Source organism: Electrophorus electricus, chromosome 1 (assembly GCF_041902795.1).
Source record: "Electrophorus electricus isolate QZ-2024a chromosome 1, ASM4190279v1, whole genome shotgun sequence".
Lineage (NCBI taxonomy): Eukaryota > Metazoa > Chordata > Actinopteri > Gymnotiformes > Gymnotidae > Electrophorus > Electrophorus electricus.
Window position 1 is genome coordinate 39663492 of NC_137497.1, and position 20855 is coordinate 39684346.

The 20855-nt window shown below is 43.0% G+C and overlaps 1 protein-coding gene across 2 annotated transcripts in view; it reads left to right on the top strand.

The window, feature by feature from the left end:
* The window catches only part of thsd7ab (thrombospondin, type I, domain containing 7Ab), a 69505-nt gene that overhangs the window by 26927 nt on the left and 21723 nt on the right, over window positions 1-20855 (top strand). For both annotated transcript variants that reach the window (XM_027014309.3, XM_081719320.1), the window contains exons 3-12: window positions 1849-2097; window positions 4175-4356; window positions 7724-7879; window positions 8998-9201; window positions 11994-12188; window positions 14323-14578; window positions 18193-18308; window positions 18779-18923; window positions 19263-19366; window positions 20639-20833. In XM_027014309.3, coding sequence (XP_026870110.2) covers window positions 1849-2097; window positions 4175-4356; window positions 7724-7879; window positions 8998-9201; window positions 11994-12188; window positions 14323-14578; window positions 18193-18308; window positions 18779-18923; window positions 19263-19366; window positions 20639-20833 — 1802 coding nt within the window. The remainder of the gene's footprint in view (window positions 1-1848; window positions 2098-4174; window positions 4357-7723; window positions 7880-8997; window positions 9202-11993; window positions 12189-14322; window positions 14579-18192; window positions 18309-18778; window positions 18924-19262; window positions 19367-20638; window positions 20834-20855) is intronic.

The following is a 20855-nucleotide window of genomic DNA, read 5'->3' on the forward strand; positions in this document are numbered from 1 at the left end:
ATCCACATATCAGCCTACATGATCCCAGATTGTGCTGTTTGTTGTTATGCAGGTACAAACCCTACATTCCATGGTAAAACCTTGCTATGGCTAGACCTCAGCACTGGTCCCTCTAACTAGACTGTATGGAGATGAACAAAACAAAGGACCAAATCGGTCTTTTACAGACAGAATTTTTTTAATTGTTAAAAGAAGCCTTGAAAGGCCACAGTTTTAAATCAAGTAAAAGTCATGTAGTTTTTGATATGCCCAAGTCTCACTGAACAATAGGATGCACAGAAGCTCATTTTCAGCTGCAGCCCTCCAGAAGACACATACACATATTAAACATCACGTTTCTCATTTTACATCACTGAAATCTCAATTTAGATCATGGAAGCAGTGCTATCAAATTGCCCTCATAGCTAAATGCTTACATAAGTTACATGGTATGTTACATAGTACGTCAAATTCAGATGTTATCATGTGCGGAATCCATCCGATAATTCGATATATCTAGTAATTATATATATATATATATATATATATATATATATATATATATATATATATATATATATATATATATATATATATATATATATATATATATATCAGCATGATATATCGAATGGAGCCATTAGACAATTTACATGCTCCCAGAAGCATAAATTTTAATCTTTGACTTGTTTATTTCTGCCTCTAAAATATTCATAGTTGTTTGCCACTTCTGAAAAGTGGAACACCCTTTCCTCTGAAGCAGTAGCTGTGCTGCTCTTGCCAGTAGTCCTCCGAAGCGCTCCGCTTCCATCGCTTTTCATGTGCTTCACTGCGTCTGCTCGTTTGCCTTAAGATTCGGTGTCGATGCGGAATGTATCGCTCACAAACAGTGAGATGCGATATCCTGAAAGGCATCTAGCTAATGAACAAATATCCAAATGGCAGCTGTTGTCACGTGTAACGTGTATTTAAGTTTTTTTCATTTATTTTTCATCAGGTTTCTCATCTTTTGCGAGTATTTTCAGTTATAGAATATGGTAACTTTTTTGTTGTATAAAATTGATTTTTTCCCCCAATTGTCCGCCGCAGAGAGAATAACCGATTCTCCGGTACTCCCTGTGTTGTTTTACTCCCTAAGTTATCTTTAACCACGTTTAAGAACGTCAAACTAATACGACTTCGTTTGCCTTTTGTTGCTGGAGTCTAACGATCGCCAATCGCGGGCTATTGTCACCAGCACTGTATTCTACGGTACACTACCGTATACTATACGCAGTATAGTACAGTCGCCTGTAAGGGAGGCTGCTAAATGAAGCTGGAGTGGATATGCGCAGCCTGTAATTAGCTCTGATTGCTTGTCAGCGGCTTTACCTCGAGACGACTGAGACAGACAAAGAGAAAATGCTTCTTTTTTTTCTGCATCAAATTACTGGTCACTGAAAGGTCTTTAGAAGCCCAGCTAATTATTATTGTCAATTTTGGCAAATAAGTACTTCTGGTAACTTGAGCGTGCTGACTACGGTTAACAGTCGTTTTGACATTCGGATCGATTAACTGTTCAGGGGCTGCATGGTGTTAGTACGAAATTGGAAATTTAAATGGCACGTTCTCATGAATTATAACTGATAATTTAACATTTTTCATGAGCGTCAGGCCAATTCAACTCAAGCCCAGCGTCACTTAAAGCATGAAACAATAAAAAATATATAGTAAATCTAGTTTTAAATCATGTACCACAGACTTTGAAACAGTATGCGGATTACAAAACCAAGACGCTGTTGTAACTAATGTATAAAGGCTAAAAAGGAAAATTGCGTAGGTATGTACGTAAATCCATACATCAAAGCAAAACGTAAAATCTCTTTGCAGCCACTGCCCCCACTGGAGTCTCCCAGATCTGCACCAGTCCTGCCTTGTACCCAAGGCTTGCGTGTTGAGTGAGTGGGCTGAGTGGGGTCCCTGCTCGAAGACATGCACTGACCCCAGCACTCCAAAGGGTACCCGTAGCCGCAGCAGGCAGCTTCGCCAGCTCCCTGTGGGTGGACGCGCAGAGTGCCCCCTACTGGAGGAGAGACAGCCCTGCGAGCCCCTGGGAGACAGTGTTCCACCCTGTGCCACGTAAGTGCCCAACACCGCAAGTCCACGGAAGAGTGGATGGAGCATCATGCTTAGCAGTGACAAAAATGTGGAATCTTAAATTTTTATACAATTTACTTTTTTATTGGTGTTCAGTGTTATTCCATTCCATGTGCACTCTCACATATGAGCAAAACTGTCAAATCTGTCATAAGAGACAGATTTGCTTTATATAGTTATTTCAAGCTCGTTGTACTCACACTCATGACCAGTCATTCAACCGTGGACAGCGGTTTCCATGGAAATGCTCTTAAAAGCACTAAATGTTGCACACTAGTACATCGTGAGATTTACAGGGCACTCCCCTAGTCTATGACAGTCTGTGGCAGCAGGTTGGAGTCTCTCCAGCATTCTCCGCTGACACACAACACGCCATAAAACAGCCACGCAGTGTTGGGACACACACACAAGCACGATGCAGCTCGATCGGGTGTCTCACCCACAGCGGGTGCCAGTTGACCCTCAGCCAGCCGCCACACACCGGGCGCAAGAGGAGTGATGCAGAGAACATATGGCGTAAGGGAGGAGGCGAGAGCCTTGGGCTCAGAGCCCAGCCCTGGGTCTAGAGACAAACAGCACTTGGTTTGGGAGGGGAGGTCACGTTCCTCCTCTCATCACAGAGACGGCCCTCAGGGACAGAACGTCAGGGCCGCACAACTGGGTTGCTAGTAGCAGCTCTAAATGCTTTTCCTACCTTTCAGAATCTCGTGAGTGTGCAGATAAAGAAGCGCACCTCACCCTTTCCGTTTTCCCACCGGAGTGGCGTTTCTAAGACAGGGTCAGCTTCATTAGCAGCAGTTTCCCCATCGCTGATCAAAGATGTGATGGCCAGGAATACAAACTCTTTCTTTAAAATCAGTGTGAAATGACCACTGGCCATTCCATTTTCTAAAGACCTTTTGTAAATTAGAATGATCAGTGAACATAAAGCACACTGCTGTACCCCAAAGTGCTGGAATAACTAGTGCTGAATAAGAACTAGCAGGAACAGTTAGCACAAAGACGCACTGTTAATTCTACAGTGTTAAATGGCTCCTTACTAATGCCTTTAGCATTTTAGGGTGGAGTGTACCTTTAACGCATACTACTCAGAGCCTAAACGGGAAAATGGGTCAGTCTGGCTAATGTGCTGGTAGGCTGCTATGAATGCAAAGGAGCAAGAAAAGGATACCAGCACTCTCCCCTGGTGCTGAACTGCAGCCAAGAAATAATAATAGCCAATAGCTTTCTAACCAGTTAGCAGCACTGCATAATAGCACAGAGAAGATCATAAGAACTAGAGATGACCTGCACAGAGGACAGTTGTGAGAAAAAAATAACACTTTGAAATTGTAAATTCTACAATGAATGTCTCCTGACATGGTTTATGAACCTGTAGCAAATGACCTATTGAAATAAGGGCAATTGCAGTAGGAAAGTACTCTATAAATAAGGCTGAATCAGCTTTTGTTGAATAGTGCTTAAATTAAATTAACCCTGCTAGGATATCTTAACCAACATACCATCTGCACTGAGATTATTAGATTAGTTATAACTATAGGCTCCATATCTTTTTCGGTAATCCCTGTGTCCTCACGGGAACTCCCGTGTATTCATTGACTGATGGTAACCTGTCTTGTTTCTGCACAATTGTGCCACACTTTCAGCTTCTTTCATGATGGATTTGACCAGGTGATATTTGGATATTTTGTGTATTTTTAATATATCAATGCATGTATATCACTTGATGCTGTATTCACTGAAGTGTTTACACAAGTTGTTTTTCCAAGTGCATTTAAAATACTAATGTATATTAAAAGCCTTGGCAATGGTAACACCAAGGTCATGGGTTTGATGCCCAGGTGGCACATGTACTAACTGAAAAATATAAATATATATTTACAATACTGAAAAATATCAATTGCTGTGGATAAGAGGGTTGTAAAAATAAACTGTCATGTTTATACACAGGAATTGCAGTAGAGATGAAATGTAATATGTAAATGCAATATGTAAATGAAATATGTAAATGTTATATGTCAGGAAAAATTTTTGGGCTTTTGTCACATGCCCCCAACAGTTATGCCTGGAGGACCACAGAGTGGGGTGAGTGTCGCGTGGATGTGTTGCTCAGCCAGCAGGACCGGCGTCGTGGAAACCAGACCGGCTTGTGTGGGGGTGGCTTGCAAGTGAGGGAGGTGTACTGTGTCCAGGCAAATGAGGAACTGCTCTCCGACCTGAGCAGCAACCAAGACAAGTCAGGTACAAAGCCACGCCTCCAGATCCCAATGGACTTAGGCTGCATGTGAAAGCTGGGTTACAATGTGCACATCGTTAGGAGTGATACTGTCACATTTGAGACACTGATATCATTAAATTCTACAGCAGTTATGAGATATCTGCATATGGACTTTGCACGGCCTAACGTGGTTATCTTAAATCAGTGGTGGATGAATTAATAGTAAAGTAAACTGGATAGAAGGACAAACAATTAAGTTATTGCGATTCTTGTTTGTGATATGTCATTTACCACAAAGTAGTAAAATGCATCAAAAGCAGGTGTATTTCTGGCAGAATGCTTAGACCTGCAGGGATTTATTCCTGGCTTTCTTGGAGAATAAGGCTCTGAGCACACAAAATGAGCACCGCCGTTTGCCCATCCACCCACTCACGTGAATAGGAAATCACACATTTTCATACGGATTGCATCAGCGCTTCCCTACATACAGCCACCTCCTTTTAGTGGCACGCATTCTAGAAAAAGACCTAATTTTTGTTTCCCTCCATGACTATCTCCCTCCATCTGTCACTCCTTACCTTTCTTTCTGTCTCCCTTTCTCTCTCTCTCTATCACGTTATCTCCTTCCATTCCTCTTTTCCGCGCCTCTATCTGTTTTTCATTCTCCTTTCTTTTCTTCTTTCAATCTTTTCCGCCTCTTCTTGTTTCTCTCTTATTTCCTCTTCTTTTCCATCTCTCACTTTTTTCCTGATTCATTCTGTCACTCTCTCCCCAACCCTTCTTTTTGACTTCTCTCGCACATTCCCTCATAACTGTGAAGAGAGACCTTTCAGAACACACCCATGATCTTGCCTTAGAGCTGGCACTTCTTAAAGGCGGAAGCAGGCGTGTAATCACCGCAGAAGACATCGCTGCCGGGGGGGGGGATCGGCAGCTGGTATTGGTCGGAAGAGGCTGGTTGTGGTTGGTACTAGTTGGCTGTGTGCATATATGTATGGGGGAGTGTGACTTATTGACATAGTGCAGGGGTCCTGTCGCTTTATCACGATAACCAGAACAGATGGGGAACAGGGGACTAGGACACAGGGCGGCTCTGTGGAATTGTGCTGCGATGTATATTGTACCAGTGTCACAGGAGCAGCACAGCCATCCATAAGAGAGAACGACTTGCCAGAATGTGAATGACATGCAGGAACATGTTGCCTTATGGGCACTTGCTAGAAAGTGATGCCAGTATTGTATTCTTCTCTCAAGAGCCCTCACACTGTTGACACCTCCTGTGGTTTCTGCTAACATTTTAGAACCATTTTAAGATTTTGGGGTGTGGCATTCAATTATCAGTGGAGAGCACCACCTGCATTTTACATAACTTTGAAATGTGAAAGCAGATAATAATGACTTTAAACATCTTAAACAATGCTTGGGACACAGCTGTTGTACATGGCAGGTTTATCCCACATGGCCCTGTGAGATTCCTGTATATAGAATGTTTATTGCTCTTAGGCATGCTCTTTCTCTAAGGTAGTTTCTTCCACACTGCGCTTGTTGAGTTTGTTAGCGATAGATCTTCTGTGTTGTAGAAGGCCAGCTTGAGGGAAGCCTGGAGCCTAATGCCTCACCCCTCCTGTCTAGCACATTTGAAATCACATGTAAGGTGGAGTGAACACCTTAACTTTATCACCTTAACTACCAGCTCCTTAGTACACAGAAATCCCCTCTCTGCTATGGGAGCCCATTTGAGCCACTCAGTAGTTAACTGTCCAGCTGATAAATCAATTTTTAATCATTAGGAAATGAATTAATTGATGGATAAATCTACATATAGGCACCTCCTATGACAGCCTTGACCCGTGATCACTTCCATAACCATCTATGAAATGATTGGAAGCAGTCTGAGTCCCAGCTCCTGGGATAATAAAAAAGAGCTAAACTTATTTTTTCTCATTGCTCTGTACAACTCTTAGCTGATTATTGATCATTTAGGTTATGACTGAGTGGTTTATAAGCCTATACCCTCCTCTCTTCTGAGGTTTTCTTTTGAATCACTCTGTTTACAATCACTTATTCTCCATCCCTGACAGGGATAGTACACCTTTGTTTGGCTATAGTGAGTTCAATTAGTCCAGATGCTCCATTGCGCCTTTGCCAACATATCTGCTTCTAAATTGGGATCTTTTTCTCTGTGTTCCTCAGCAAGTGTGGCTGAGGCAGCAGTTAATGTAATTAGTTCTGCACAGACCGTCACTGGGCAGTATGCGGGTGTGTGAGAATGATCAGGAATGTCAGATAAGGCAGCCCCAGGCAGCTCGTGTCGGTGATTAGTTGTGTATTAGTGCCAGGGGGTGTTGTGAATGCACCTGTTTATTTTCTTGTTAGATATTTGAAGCCATTCAACAGCTTTAGTGTTGCCCTTGCTTTGACTGTCGTAACCCACTATAATTAGTTCAGTTTTTGAATGTCACAAAAAGTAATTTTGGCCATCATTGCATCAAGCGGTTGCTTTCTTGGACTTAAGCAGAGTTAACATGAGAACATTTTGAATGGACAGCGTTGTGTTGGTACAGTTACACTCAGCCTGTGTGTTCTGTGTGTGATTATTTACACAGCTCTAGAGCATTGGTTATACACTCACTGTGTAGGGGGAGTTTAGACCATCTGGCAGGGTAAACACGTACAATGTGTGAAGTGCTATGTTAATTTAGCCTTTGATAAGTCAATCTCCATGTGTTAGTTATGACTTTTGGCTCCATTAATTCCAGGAATGTGCAGAGACAAAGCAGTTAGCATGCCCTGTCGCTTTGAACATCCTTTTCCCTGTTGACTTAGATTTCCATAATTTGGTTATTTCAGGAGATTGCATGAATCCAGCGGCCACTCATTCTGAACCTGTTCAAGTGGAGGACACGTATTTGGAGCGAAGCACTCCTCAGGGCAAGCACGTTTCTCATGCCCGTCAGCGTGGCAGTGTTTGGGCTGCCGTTTGAAGTCGGCCTGTCATCTGTTCAGCACAGAGGCTTCTCAATCAGGAGCATTAGCAGAGAAAACCCTGTGTCGTACCTCTGCGGATGGCACTGTCGTCAGTGTTTCTGACTGTTGTCTTTCTTTTTTCTCCCGTGTTAAAGAGTGCGCTATTCTTATTCTCACTGATGACCCTGTTTTTCTGCTTGTTCTCTCTGCTGCTGTGTAGTAGGGAACAGATGCTAGCCCTTCTGAGCTGCGAAAGAGATTAATACAGACATACACTTCGGCAGCCTTTGCAGCTGTAATCGCTCAACATGTTTCATCTACATGTCCATCCGTGATCATGGTATAATGGAAAGTGTGTGTGTGTGTGTGTGTGTGTGTGTGTGTGTGTGTGTGTGTGTGTGTGTGTGTGTGTGTGCCCTTCAGCATGGCAGCCTGTGGACAGACAGCTGTGTGCAGGGCCAGTACTGAGTACCAGCCAGCTGTGTCGTCTCTCATGTCCTATCGAGTGTGAGGTCTCTCCCTGGGGGGCCTGGGGCCCCTGCACCTTTGAAAACTGCGATGACCAAACAGTAAAGAAAGGTATCGCTTCAGCCTCAGAACACAGTCACCAAACATGTACGTTTTGATTGCACCTACACACATGGACCATTTATATTAGGCATTTAGATTTTATAGTTGTGATTTATTGACACACACACTTTGTCAGCCATGTTCTGCCTGATTTTCGGACCACACGCCCAGTGCTGAACAGGTGTTATTTAGACAGTGGACCATTTCTTAGCACAGCGGTGTAATGACATGGGAGTGATACAGTAGAGTGTAGCGCTGGTATAGCTTTGGCTGGTGCAGCAGTTGGAATATTTGCACAAGTCAGTGTCTGGAGGATGGCTAACACAAATTGTGCATGCAGACAGAGCTACGGTCTCCAGCTGTACACCTGCAGTGAGTTTCTAAGAAATCCAAATTTCTAATCACATGGGTGGTGTCTGCACCACCAAACATATTAGTTTGAATGCATTTTATTTCTAGGCATAAGCATATTCAGCTTGCTTCTCCATGTAGTCTTAATCAACAAAGCATTGTTGAACACGCTTGGCTGTTTAAAAGGTAACTGACATGAGAATTTTCTTGGAGGCAAGTTCAATGTGCTACTCAGTGGTGCTGTCAGAAATATTAGCGTATGGGAACTTAATGACCAATCTTCACCTTCTCCCCAGAAAAAGTTCAAAGCTGTGAAATAACAGTTTTTATGCACTTCCTGACATTCTTCTATGTATTTTGTTCAGCACTCTGGAGGATAGTGAATGCAGTTATTAATATTCATTCTTTCCTTTGGTATACCAATCAGTGTTTCATATTTTCATTTTGCATACCCTTATTCACATTATTTAAATGAGTGATATCATGCTTAATGTTAAAAAGCAACCAGAATGAAGTCAAGAAAATGGAGTGCAATGAAAGCCTTAAAATTAATAAATAAATTTACAGCCAATCCTTCACCTATGCTGACAGCAGATTTCTCCCATAATGAGCGTAAATGTGGAGGTTTCCTCATAAACCTAAGCGGTAAGATTGAGGTCAAGCATTTCTGCACTGACTTTGCATTGATCCTTATACCTTGACTCTCCATCTCCAGAGCTAAAGCCAAACCATCAAAAGATTCATCACCATCCATATTCTATGTGTACTGGATCCAGGATTCAAATTTCGACGGCGGAAGATCACAAACTACCCGACAGGCGGAGAGGGAAGCTGTCCTCACCTGGTGGAGGCTGTTCCGTGTGACGAGCCCAGCTGCTTTAACTGGAGACTACTTAGACTGGAGGAGTGTGTCCCCAATGGCGACATGTACTGTGGGCCAGGGACCCAGCTCCCACAGGTCCTCTGCGTCAACAACCATGGTGAGACACGTATTCAAAACACTGAATGTCATATGCAGATCTTGGTGCCAAAACCACCATTATCCTATTATATCATATATAATTATATCATATATAATATCATTCCTACTAAGCACTGAAACATGTTCAAATTTTCAGATTTTAATACATCTGTTTGATTTTTTTACAACACATAGAGTAATAGAAAATATGATATACCCAAAGTCTGATTGCATGTTCTACAACTAAATAAGAGTTATGGATACCTTAAACTGACAAGTATGGTAATATATAAAATGTGATTAAACATTTGATAACACTCGGAATTAACCTTCATCAAACAGAAATCTGACTCCATGAAAAAACACTCGTTCACTCTCTCCAAACGTTCACTCTCTCCAAACGTTCGCTCTCTTGTTCACTCTCTCCAAACGTTCACTCTCTCCAAACGTTCACTATCTTGTTCACTCTCTCCAAATGTTCACTGTCTCCAAACGTTCACTATCTTGTTCACTCTCTCCAAACGTTCACTCTCTCCAAACGTTCGCTCTCTCGTTCACTCTCTCCAAACGTTCACTCTCTCCAAACGTTCACTATCTTGTTCACTCTCTCCAAACGTTCACTGTCTCCAAACGTTCACTCTCTCCAAGCGTTCACTATCTTGTTCACTCTCTCCAAACGTTCACTCTCTCCAAACGTTCACTCTCTCGTTCACTCTCTCCAAACGTTCACTCTCTCCAAACGTTCACTATCTTGTTCACTCTCTCCAAACGTTCACTGTCTCCAAACGTTCACTCTCTCCAAACGTTCACTATCTTGTTCACTCTCTCCAAACGTTCACTCTCTCCAAACGTTCGCTCTCTCGTTCACTCTCTCCAAACGTTCACTCTCTCCAAACGTTCACTATCTTGTTCACTCTCTCCAAACGTTCACTGTCTCCAAACGTTCACTCTCTCCAAACGTTCACTATCTTGTTCACTCTCTCCAAACGTTCACTCTCTCCAAACGTTTGCTCTCTCGTTCACTCTCTCCAAACGTTCACTCTCTCCAAACGTTCACTATCTTGTTCACTCTCTCCAAAGGAGCTGTTCTTTCCCCTTCAGTGTCTCTGGAAATGTTTTGTTTTGGTGTCAGCACTGAAGTCAAGTCATTTAATTGCAGCCAGAAGCAAAGCTGCCTGTTCGTACAGCCACTGTGAGGTTGTGGAAGATACTCTAAGCCAAGGTCATATATATTGTGTGGGAACAGATAACACTAGTTTCTCATTCTGCCTACAGAATGGATTTTTCCCTTAGCTATGGCACATTGACTAGGGAACAGCGGGCTGTGTTGAGAAGTGTTCATCAGACCTGCTAAAGGTTTCCGTCAGATCTCTGCTCTTACTTTTCCTTTATCCTCAGTGCATCCTCATCTTTCTGTCTGTGTATCTCTTTTGCTTTCTCTCTCCCTCACACACACACACACGCGCACACACACACACACACACACACACATTGGTTCTCAGTACACTCCCTCAAGTTTAACACGTCTCTGGAGACTCTCTCGAAAGCCTTGTACACTCTTAAAACGATACTGAACCGTCATGGAACATTTCTGTCTGGCTCTAAAAGGGTTTTTAAAACCCTGCACCAAAAGTGAATGCTTTTATATCACTATATCATCGTAAAACAAGCCACACTTTCTTAGTTATGAATACTGTGGAAGGCCCTTTGCTGTTAGAACCTGCAATCTTTTTGCCTTCTACTTTTTTCCTTTGGGTCTCCCATAATGGGATTCAGACCCACAGTCTTGTGGTGATGTGACTCTGTTTACTTCTGCACTACAACCACATCTAAGTTCTCATTAATTTGCTCTTTAAATGGGGGTGGGGCATGTTTTTTCTGAGAACAGGCATTTATGGAGAACGCAAATGGGCACGCTCCATTGCACCAATCGATACAGCTGCATCACTGTCATCAATAAAAAAAAGCTTTGCAACAGTCTCACTTGCTTTGATTTTTTTTTTTTTTTTTTGGCTTTTGTGCTCTTCAGAGCATGATTTGGCCACTTTTGTCTCATCTGTCTTGTCCTAATTTCCTCTCCTTTTGATTCATTGTTTAAATCGAGACAGTACTATATTACTATTACCTGAAGTTTACATGGAGAAAAGTTGAGGGAAAAAAAAATCAAGGATTCTGTTGTTTTTTACTTATTTTTAAACAGTAGAATAAAATTGAAGTAAAAGAGTATTTAGCTTACTGATTCATTATGCGTGTGCGTGAAGTGTGCATGATGTCTGCAGAGACATCCTGCAGAGGACATGAATTCTAAATAAGTGTACATTTTTCTGCAACCCGTGAGAGCTTCCAGTATATGTCTTTCTCTATTTATAGCCCCTGATTAAGAATATAATTCACACCAACACATACAGATGTAGGCGGGCGTTCTGCATGGATTCACTCTGGATTTAGCTCAGTTCGACAGCAACGTGCTTCTCACACTCTGTTTTTGCCACACCTAACGCCAGCACTGAGATAGCAGTTTGAGCTTTTGTTGTGCCACTGGATGTTTTTTTTCCTGCCACTTGTGTGTGGGAGTTGTTTTGCTTGTTTTCGTTCTAGGCCTGACGCCATGTGCAATACAAAGACCATGCTTCCCGCCACGTGACCCAGCATGTATCCATGTTTGGCTTTTTGCTGCTCCACGTACATAGAATCACAGGAGGCCTTTTCCCAGTATAATATAATCCCATATAATATGCCAATTGGGGGGACCTAACCTGATGACCGATATCCGCCATCACTTGTGAACACTTCATGTTGCTCTGTGTGCAGGTAAGGAGGTGAGCAGAGAGCTGTGTAATGAGGATGACATCCCTGTTGCTGTGCCCTGTGTGGTCCCCTGCCCTAAAGATTGCGTCCTCAGCCCCTGGACAGCGTGGTCCACCTGTTCTCAGACCTGCTCAAGCAAAACAACAGAGGGCAAGCAGATGAGAACTAGGGCCATCCTGGCCTACAATGCCAGAGAAGGTAACTCCAAAGCCACCTATGCGTAACTTTAAATGGTGACTTCATTTTGTCTTTAGGTGCTGCTTTTTATCCACAAGCTCCATGTACCCCAACACCTGTAAATGTCTTAAGTTCTCAGGGGGTTTTTACAGCAGTTTCAGAACTGACAGTTTTAAGAACTTTTAAAGTGCAGTTGTCTCTTTCTTCACAGTGACCTCTGTGGTCCTGACATGGATAATGATTATGGAGGGTAAAATGTAGGAGTTTTATGACTTGTCAGGATTCTACAACATAGATCAATTTAACCATTTAACCAACTAATTTAATCAAAGATTCCTGAGCTCTGGCACATTTCTTTCCTCTTTTTCAGTGTTGCTGTGGACTGAGTGCTGTTATAGACTATACTTTTCGAGTTTTGGGGCTAATGTATTCTTAGAAGTGGAAATTATCACTACATAGCCCTTGTATACAGCCTTGTTTATTGAAATCCATAAGAATCACTGTCTAAAGCCAAAATGTAATACTAGCACACTGTGCAGTAGACCATAACCATTGCGAATGTTAGATCATTTGCTTGAATGGGTTTGTTTAAGGAACAATTTCCATAAAAGTGCCCTTGTGAGTTGCATCCCCCTTAATAAGACAAACATTACTTTTTATGTGTTATCGCAAGTTTATGCTGGCTGCCTTCTCCATACAGCAGGCATCCACCTTGCCTTCTAATATAAGAGACAGATATTAAATGCAGTCATTCAGGCAGATAGCCCTTTATGCATTATGGATGACTTTCAGATTAGATTTGAGTAAGTCAGCAGAGGACTGAAATTTATACTGCAAACATACATTTCAAAAAAAAATAAAGAAAAACACAGAGCAATGCCCTCTGGGTCACACCTGAAATGCCGTAACGCATCATATCAGATCGGGAACTTGGGAACAAGCTAACTTTTTTCAGCGCAAAATTCTGAATGCAGTTAGAGACCAAACCGAAGCCACAGACCTTGGCAATTCAGCCTTGACACCAAGCTAAGTTAGCCAGCGGCTAGGCTGTCAAAAACAGTCTGGCAAACTCTACACTTTTCCATGCGCTCTCACCGGAACAGGGTGGAGTATTAGACCTAGTGCCATAGCAGCCTCTGTAACATGAATCCCAGCATGCTGGGAACCAGGGGCAGTGTCAAGTGATAGCTAAACTTGAACGACTCGCCACCATCTTGCGTTGTGACTGTTAGCTTGCCTGTCCTCCAGAGGGACTGAACCAGTGTTCTGCCCCCTTCTTTCTATATGAATATGGGATAAGTATGTGTTAAGGTCAGAGGTGGGGGAACTCAACAATGCTAGTGTTACAAATTAAAAATTGTTGACAAATGTATGCTTAGACTGGTGACTGGACCCTGCCTGCAAGGACCCTTCTTTTACTCCTTCTTATTCTTTTCACGATGTGCCGTTGCATCAAATGCCATATGGCTATAAAACTACAGAACAGCTGTAAAAAGTTGCCAGTCTGTTACACACAGTGTTCTAACTGGGAGCAACATTGCTCTTCTTCTCCAACAATTCAGATGGCCGCATTTTCAGTTTTCTCGCAACGCTGTGCCTCTTTATACAGCCCCATGCTGTAGGCAAGAGCATGCGGCTGTCAGAGTCGCACTATCTAGAGTGCTCGCTGCCAGCCTTGCTCGTGGGCGGAGCTTCCTCCTTATTAGGGAGCCAATCACCTTTCTCTGGATGGCCATGGTGGGATTCATGTCACCCTCGGGGCCTCTCCATCCCCCGGGGAGCTGGGGAATGTCTGCGGTTATTCGGACATGCCCAGGGCCTTTTCAGACTCACTTTGCTGTTTGCCATGGAGTCCCAGCGAGTATGTCCACGCCATCATTTAGAGGTGAACACGGAGTAAGTAGTGATGCTGTGCTGACAGCAGATGTCTAAAAAAATTCATTTCTTAATTACGCTAGATGCTTTATGATTCCCAACGTAGTTTCAATTTACAGATGATTCTGTGCCAAACTACATTGTCTTGCACCTTCTCTGAGGTGTTAAATCAGGCACTGGTTGCTAGCAGGCTTTCAAATATGGTGGAAGGCCTGCTGAAAGCTCATTCCAGTTGGACAGCTGACACTAATGCAGCGTGTGCGTGTGCGTGTGCTTGCAGGAGGTGCCAACTGTCCGAATGCCAGCACCCTGCAGGAGGTGAGGGGCTGTAACGAGCATGCCTGTGTGGTGTACCACTGGCAGACAGGCCCATGGGGGCCATGCACAGAGGACCCCTCACTGACCACACTCAACTCCACTACCATCGGCCCTCGGGCTGCCCCTTCTGGCCTGGATAAACTATCCTGCCCAACGGGTATGCAGACCCGCAAGGTCATCTGCGTCAAAGTCAATGTGGGCCAAGTCCCCCCCAAAAAGTAAGATGTCTTATTCAATGTATGGTTCAAAGTTTGAATAAATGTATGATGCATTTTTCTGGGGCCTTTGCCTAAGGCAGCCTCCGTTGACTGAATGCAGGAGACCCCTTTGGAAAAGCTTTGGGCCTAATGCCTTGGGAACTGCCACCTGTTTACTAAGAGCCTTATACAGTACCTTGAAACTAGTGTTTGAATAAGAAAGATATGTGACTTGGTAAGAAAAAGGTCGTTTTTCATGTTTGTATATGGTTCTAGCATGCAAAAACTATGCCAGCTGAAACTGTGATGATGATGATTTAATGCATACATTTCCACCGCTTAGCAATACTGTGATATGTTTGACTGATGACTTCATTAGTAGGGCCAAGAACACATCAACCCCATATTCGAGTAGTCCCAGATTCAAGTCTTAGAATGGGGTAATGAGATTTGTGTTTGAGTTTGTTTCCATCTCACTAGAGAATGTGTGTGTGTGTGTGTGTGTGTGTGTGTGTGTGTGTGTGTGTGTGTGTGTGTGTGTGTGTGTGTGTGTGTGTGTGTGTGTGTGTGTGTGTGTGTGCCAGGCATAGATTGCTTTAGGAAGGAGACAATTTGTACTCAAAGCCTATCTCTTCACTCCAGGCAAAACTAGGCTGGGGAAAACTGAATAAACATGGAGACCCAAACTAGCTAATTATCCCAGTCATTTATAAACTGCTTAATTTTCCATTGATGATAATGGCAGCAATTAAGTGGGTTTGATTCCTTAATGCAATTTAAACACTACAAAATAACAGAAGTCACCATGTCCTGTACAAACAAAACACCTAAAATACAAGAAAATGTAGTTTGGAATTAGTCTAGCATGTATCTGAGACAAAATGCTTTAAGATTATGCATTACCCCATACCATGGTTCTTTATAAGCAGATGGCCATTTCTGTGTCTCAGATGGTCCAGGTTTTAGCTAACATTTAATCACAGTACCTCAGACTTCCTCAGATGTATAGAGGCACATCAGACCTGGGCTTTTTTCAGAAGGCCATAGCTTCATAGCTGGGCCACGGGCTGCCAGGCCCACACCTATCCCTCACGCTGTCTCTGTGAAGGAGAAACTACAAAACCTGCAGACCCACACCTTTGATGTTTCACACAGACGAGTGATAGGAAGAGTAAGAATCATGTTTTTCCTTCACACTCTGAAATTTGTGATGGTTAGCTTGTCAGCAAGGCATTTATTTTGACCCAAATAGAGAGAGGGAAAAAGATCTGGGGGAGAGAGAGAGAGAGAGAGAGAGAGAGAGAGAGAGAGAGAGAGAGAGAGAAAGAGAGAAAGTTTGTATTAAAGCTGCTGTCATTGGCATTTGCCAATACAAATATAAATGTAATTTTATAATTTCAGCAATTTATTTCAATTTCACAAAAACCCAGATCATCCAAATAATGTTGCCATTTTGTCCAAAAGCAGACAAACAGGAAATGCACCACCCCATTTTCATTTGTGGATATAACATTTAACAATAATAATAATAATTATTAAGATAATATTGTTATCATTTGAATGTTCATAATATCACTTTGAAATGGAATCTCATTCTGAGAAAGGTGCTTAAGGAAGCAGCGGTGTTCAAGTGTTCTAAGTGGTACTAATGATCTGTTTTGGCAATGCAGTGAGGAAATCCATCAATTAGAATTGACATTTTTCTCCTATTAAAAAATTGTTAAAAACAAATGGCAGGTTGATGTAGCCAAGTAATTAATATTTTGGAATTTCCAAAATGTGTGAACTACTTTTGGTGCAAGATTCCAAAGGAAAGATTACAAGCCATGCACAGATATTAGGATCCCGTTTTATTTTATTAATATCTAATATCGTTGAGGAGAATTAAATTACCCTGGCCATGGTGCTTTCCATGCCCTAGTCATCATCTTCAGTTTATGGTGGTTCAGTCAGGCCCAGGTCATTCCCAGCATTCCAACAGGTGGGACTAAAATGGTCTGCTCCCTGGTATAGCACTGTTCTGTAAGACTCGGTAGGGTTCCACTGGCCCTCAGTCCAGTGGAGCTGTATACTCTGATGCCTTGGAAGTTTCCATCACAAAGTCTATTTTTGAATGAGAATTCTTACAGTGTCACTACAGGTCACTGCTGTAGTGGACACAGACCACGCATGTACTCCATTCGAACGTATTTTTGTGTTTGTCTAGCCTGTTGCTGCCCCTTAGAGCGAACAGGGGCAAAACAACCAGGCCTATGGTAATGTGATATTAGTCCAAATTACTCAGAGCTTTCAATTTGTTGGGTTGCATGGAATTACTGATAAACCAACACGCTTTCCGTTATGAGACCGAAAAGTCCAAAGCTACCTATCTTAAAAAGAAAGAAACGTTACGTAACCTTGAGATTATTTACTTTAAGAAAGCTTGTAGTCACTGTCTGCATGATGTAGTACAGCAGCAACTCACGCTTATTTGCCCAATCTTGCCTCAAAGATACAGATTTACTGCATCTATAGGTGTTAAAAATAAATCGGTGTTCCGCTGCTGCAGCTCTGTTGCATTGTGGTCTGTCCCATCAGAAAGAATGATGCTAATAAAAGGTCTGGTCTGCCTTAGAAACATAATGTTAAAATTGATCCCGCTAGGTCACGAAGCTTTCTCCAATTAGATGTGCACACGGACCCGCAGATGAGGTCAAAGCTCCGGATAATACGGACTAAGATCAGATTACCATAGGCCTGGTTGTTTTGCCTCTGTTCGCCCTTTATCCAGCGGTCGGCAGTGGCAAGAACGGCACTCCGTGGATAATAAACTAACCCACATTTGGAAACCTCGCCAGGCTGTAAAAGCCGCTGATAAAAGCGGATTATCAACCAATGATAGAATCTGTGGAACATGACGCTAAAGGAAGCAGTTTGTTTTAACGGCCTAATGTCCCTCAGGCTGGCGAATGTATAGCCTGAGGTCAAGAGACAGCGGGGAACAACGACAGTTTACTGCTGAGAAAGATGATTGTGCTAAAGCTGCTGTCGGGGCTTATATTTAATTCTGTCCAGGGACTCTGAAAGTGGTCACGTTGAAACCATCCTTTAATCCTACACAGAAATGAGTGTCATTACATCCAATTTAGAAGCCACGGCACTGCTCGTCTGTGTCTGTAAATTGTTTTAATCTGCACCACTTTGAACGCGGATATATGATTCTCATACAAATATAACATTGTTGTTGGAGGTTATGTCTGTGCTTGAGTTCAGGACTGGCAGTTAGGCTGCAGGTTCTTAAAGTGCTCTGATGTGTGAAGCAGGTGGTGTGAAGAAATGACGGAGTAGCTAAACCTGATAATTAATCCTATTATGGATGGTTGAGGATTATGAACAAACACAGTCTAAAAGCCATTTTGCATGCTTTTTGTTACAGTGTTGCTATGCATGATAAGTACTAAGCACTAATCAGTTTTTTCAAGGCCTTTTTATTGTGTTTTTGATCCCACATAGTTTGGTCACTATTTCCTTTTAAATATATGCAGAATTCAATGAATCAGTATTAGTCTTCCAATGTGTGTGTGTGTGTGTGTGTGTGTGTGTGTGTGTGTGTGTGTGTGTGTGTCTGTGTGTATGTGTGTGTGTGTGTGTTTAAGATGCCCAGAAGCTCCTCGTCCACCATCTGTGAGGCCATGCGTATTGCCCTGTAAGAAGGACTGTATAGTCACACCATTCAGTGAGTGGTCTGCCTGTCCTGTGTCCTGTGAACCAGGTACGCCACATAACCATTCAGCTTCAGGTTTGGGGTAAAACACTTGTATGAGGTCAATCGGATAGTCAACTTTCCACCAAAGCCGGGGGGCAGTGCTCTACACACGACTGAGATTTATAGTGCAATAAGAAAGCCTTTCATAGTCTGGCATGCTCTGTGTGGCAGAAGGACATCAATCTGCTTGTCTAGCTGTTAGCAATTCCAGATTTTCTGATGAGAGCTTTGTTCTTGTAAGTGGATTAGTCATCCAGATTTCATAGAGATATAATGGACAATATGGTGAAATTTTCGTGCTCTGTGATTCTTACAGTTCATAGGAAAAAGCAAGAAATTATAGATTCTTTAGACTGCGAATATTTAAATGTTCTAATGCAGCATGTATTCCATAAGTACCCTTCTTGTAAACAGCCTGCCATCCCAAGCCTGCCTAATCACTCTCGATGCGCGACTCCGACTGTCGTGTCTTTTAGGGGATGGTGGCCGGAAGAGCATGCAGTCACGTTTCCGCATTGTCATCCAGAGACCAGCCTACGGTGGGTTGGACTGTCCAGAGGTGCTATATGAAGAGAGAGAGTGTGAGAGTCTGCCTCTAAGCTCACTCTGCCCTGGTTACAGGTGTGCACACATTGCCCCCAGCTCTCTCTCACCCTCTCCCTCTTCCACTCACTCTTTCTCTTGCTCTCTATAATTCTCTCTCATGCTGCTCTCTCTCTCTCTCTCTCTCTCTCTCTCTCTCTCTCTCTGCTGATGCAAACATGAGCAATAGTGATGTCTGGGCCTTATATTGCTAAGAGGGGCAGCTCATATGGCCAAGCAAGCCAACCATGAAGGTGTTTACCAGAAACCCAGCTAGGTTCTTCAGGCATTGCTGAACAGAGACTTGTTATTAGCTTCCTCTCTCACAGCATGGCTTAAAGTATTCGCGATGGTGTTATTCCTCCATGGCGGCTGCAGGTGGAAGACCCACAAGTGGCGCCGGTGTCAGATGGTGCCATGGAGCATTCGGCGGGAAAACAAAGGGGCTCAGGAGACGTGCGGGGTGGGGCTACAGACCAGAGGTGCGACATCTTAACCGCATCATCGTTACATTGGCAAACACCTGAAACCGTTGTGCAGCTCAGACATGACAGGCATCTCTCAGATTGCTCAAACATTCAAATATGGCACATTCTTTATTTGCATAGTTTCAACAGCACAAATTAGTAATTATTTGGGAAACTAAATCCATTTTTATAGCATTATTTAGGAAAGTGAATGCACCTGGGGAAAGTCGTTACATCATGCCCTGTGGTTTGGTAATGTCACTGTTTTTCCTCCACATAAAGCTGTCCTGTGCTCAATACAATTCATATGAATCTTCAGAACATTTAAAATTCTTGTAGTGATTGTTTCTTAAACCTCATAGCCAAGACTGTGTATGCTTGAACATATGGTCAGAACAGAGCACGCAGTACTGTAGAGACGCGGCAGAAATCTCATCCTCTTACTGTCCAAGATGTTCCGGGCTCAGAGCATGAAAGTGTCCCAAATGTATCAGTCTTGCAAACAAAAACCTCCATAGATTTGAGAAATCATGATATGGAGGACATTAGAGCAAGCATCTTTATGTCTGTATCCACAATGGCAGAATACGAGCTGTACCACAATGGGCTGTTTGACCTCCCAGTTCTTGAATGACCCTGGTGACTGTTCCTGAAGTGCCACTAGTTTGGTGGACACTGATAACAGAGTGTCACTGACACCCTATTTACGCTGTAGGACATCACCTCAGCTCAGCATTAGAAATGCTCTATAAAACCTTTTAAGCAATATTTCTGCTCTGTAGAGCAGTGCCTCTTTGTAAAAAAAAAAAAAAAAAAAAAAAAATTAATTAAAAAATAGGTGATGCACGTGACCGCAGGAATAGGATGAAGGAGCATAGTTCTGAGGCTGTAGAGCACAGCTGCTGCGCTGGCAAGGATTACAGGCTCCTTATTCAGGGATCCAATCACACCAGAAGTATTTCTGGCTGTCATGTGAGTTTGAAATGAATCGCTCAGGAATATGATGTAAGAAAAAGCCAAATGCTGGGAATAGTGGAGATTTGCCGGTGCAGCCAGAAGCATTGTCAGCTTTTCTCTGCTCTCTGCGTCCACTCAGAGATGCGTATGTAACCACGTTGTCCTGTGGAACCCTTTCACACATCTCTCTGGCCCTGCGCCCCTGCCTGTCTCTGAAATCTGCCACATAGTCCTGTCTCAATTGTGTACGGGCATGAATGTATACCTATGTGTATATGTACCCAACTATTGTGTGTTAATCTGTGCATGTGTGTGGGTGTGATCCTACAGCGGTGTCTTGTCGGCAATTGGACAGCTCTATAGCAGACGTAGACCAGTGTCTGAAGTTCGCCGGCTCCATGCCTGCTGTAAGCCAGCAGTGCCAGCTTCCATGCCGAGATGACTGCCAGCTCACCATCTGGTCCAAGTTCTCGTCTTGCACAGCTGACTGTGTGGGGGTGCGCACGCGAAGGAGAGCTCTTGTGGGTAAGCAATACCTTCCTAACAG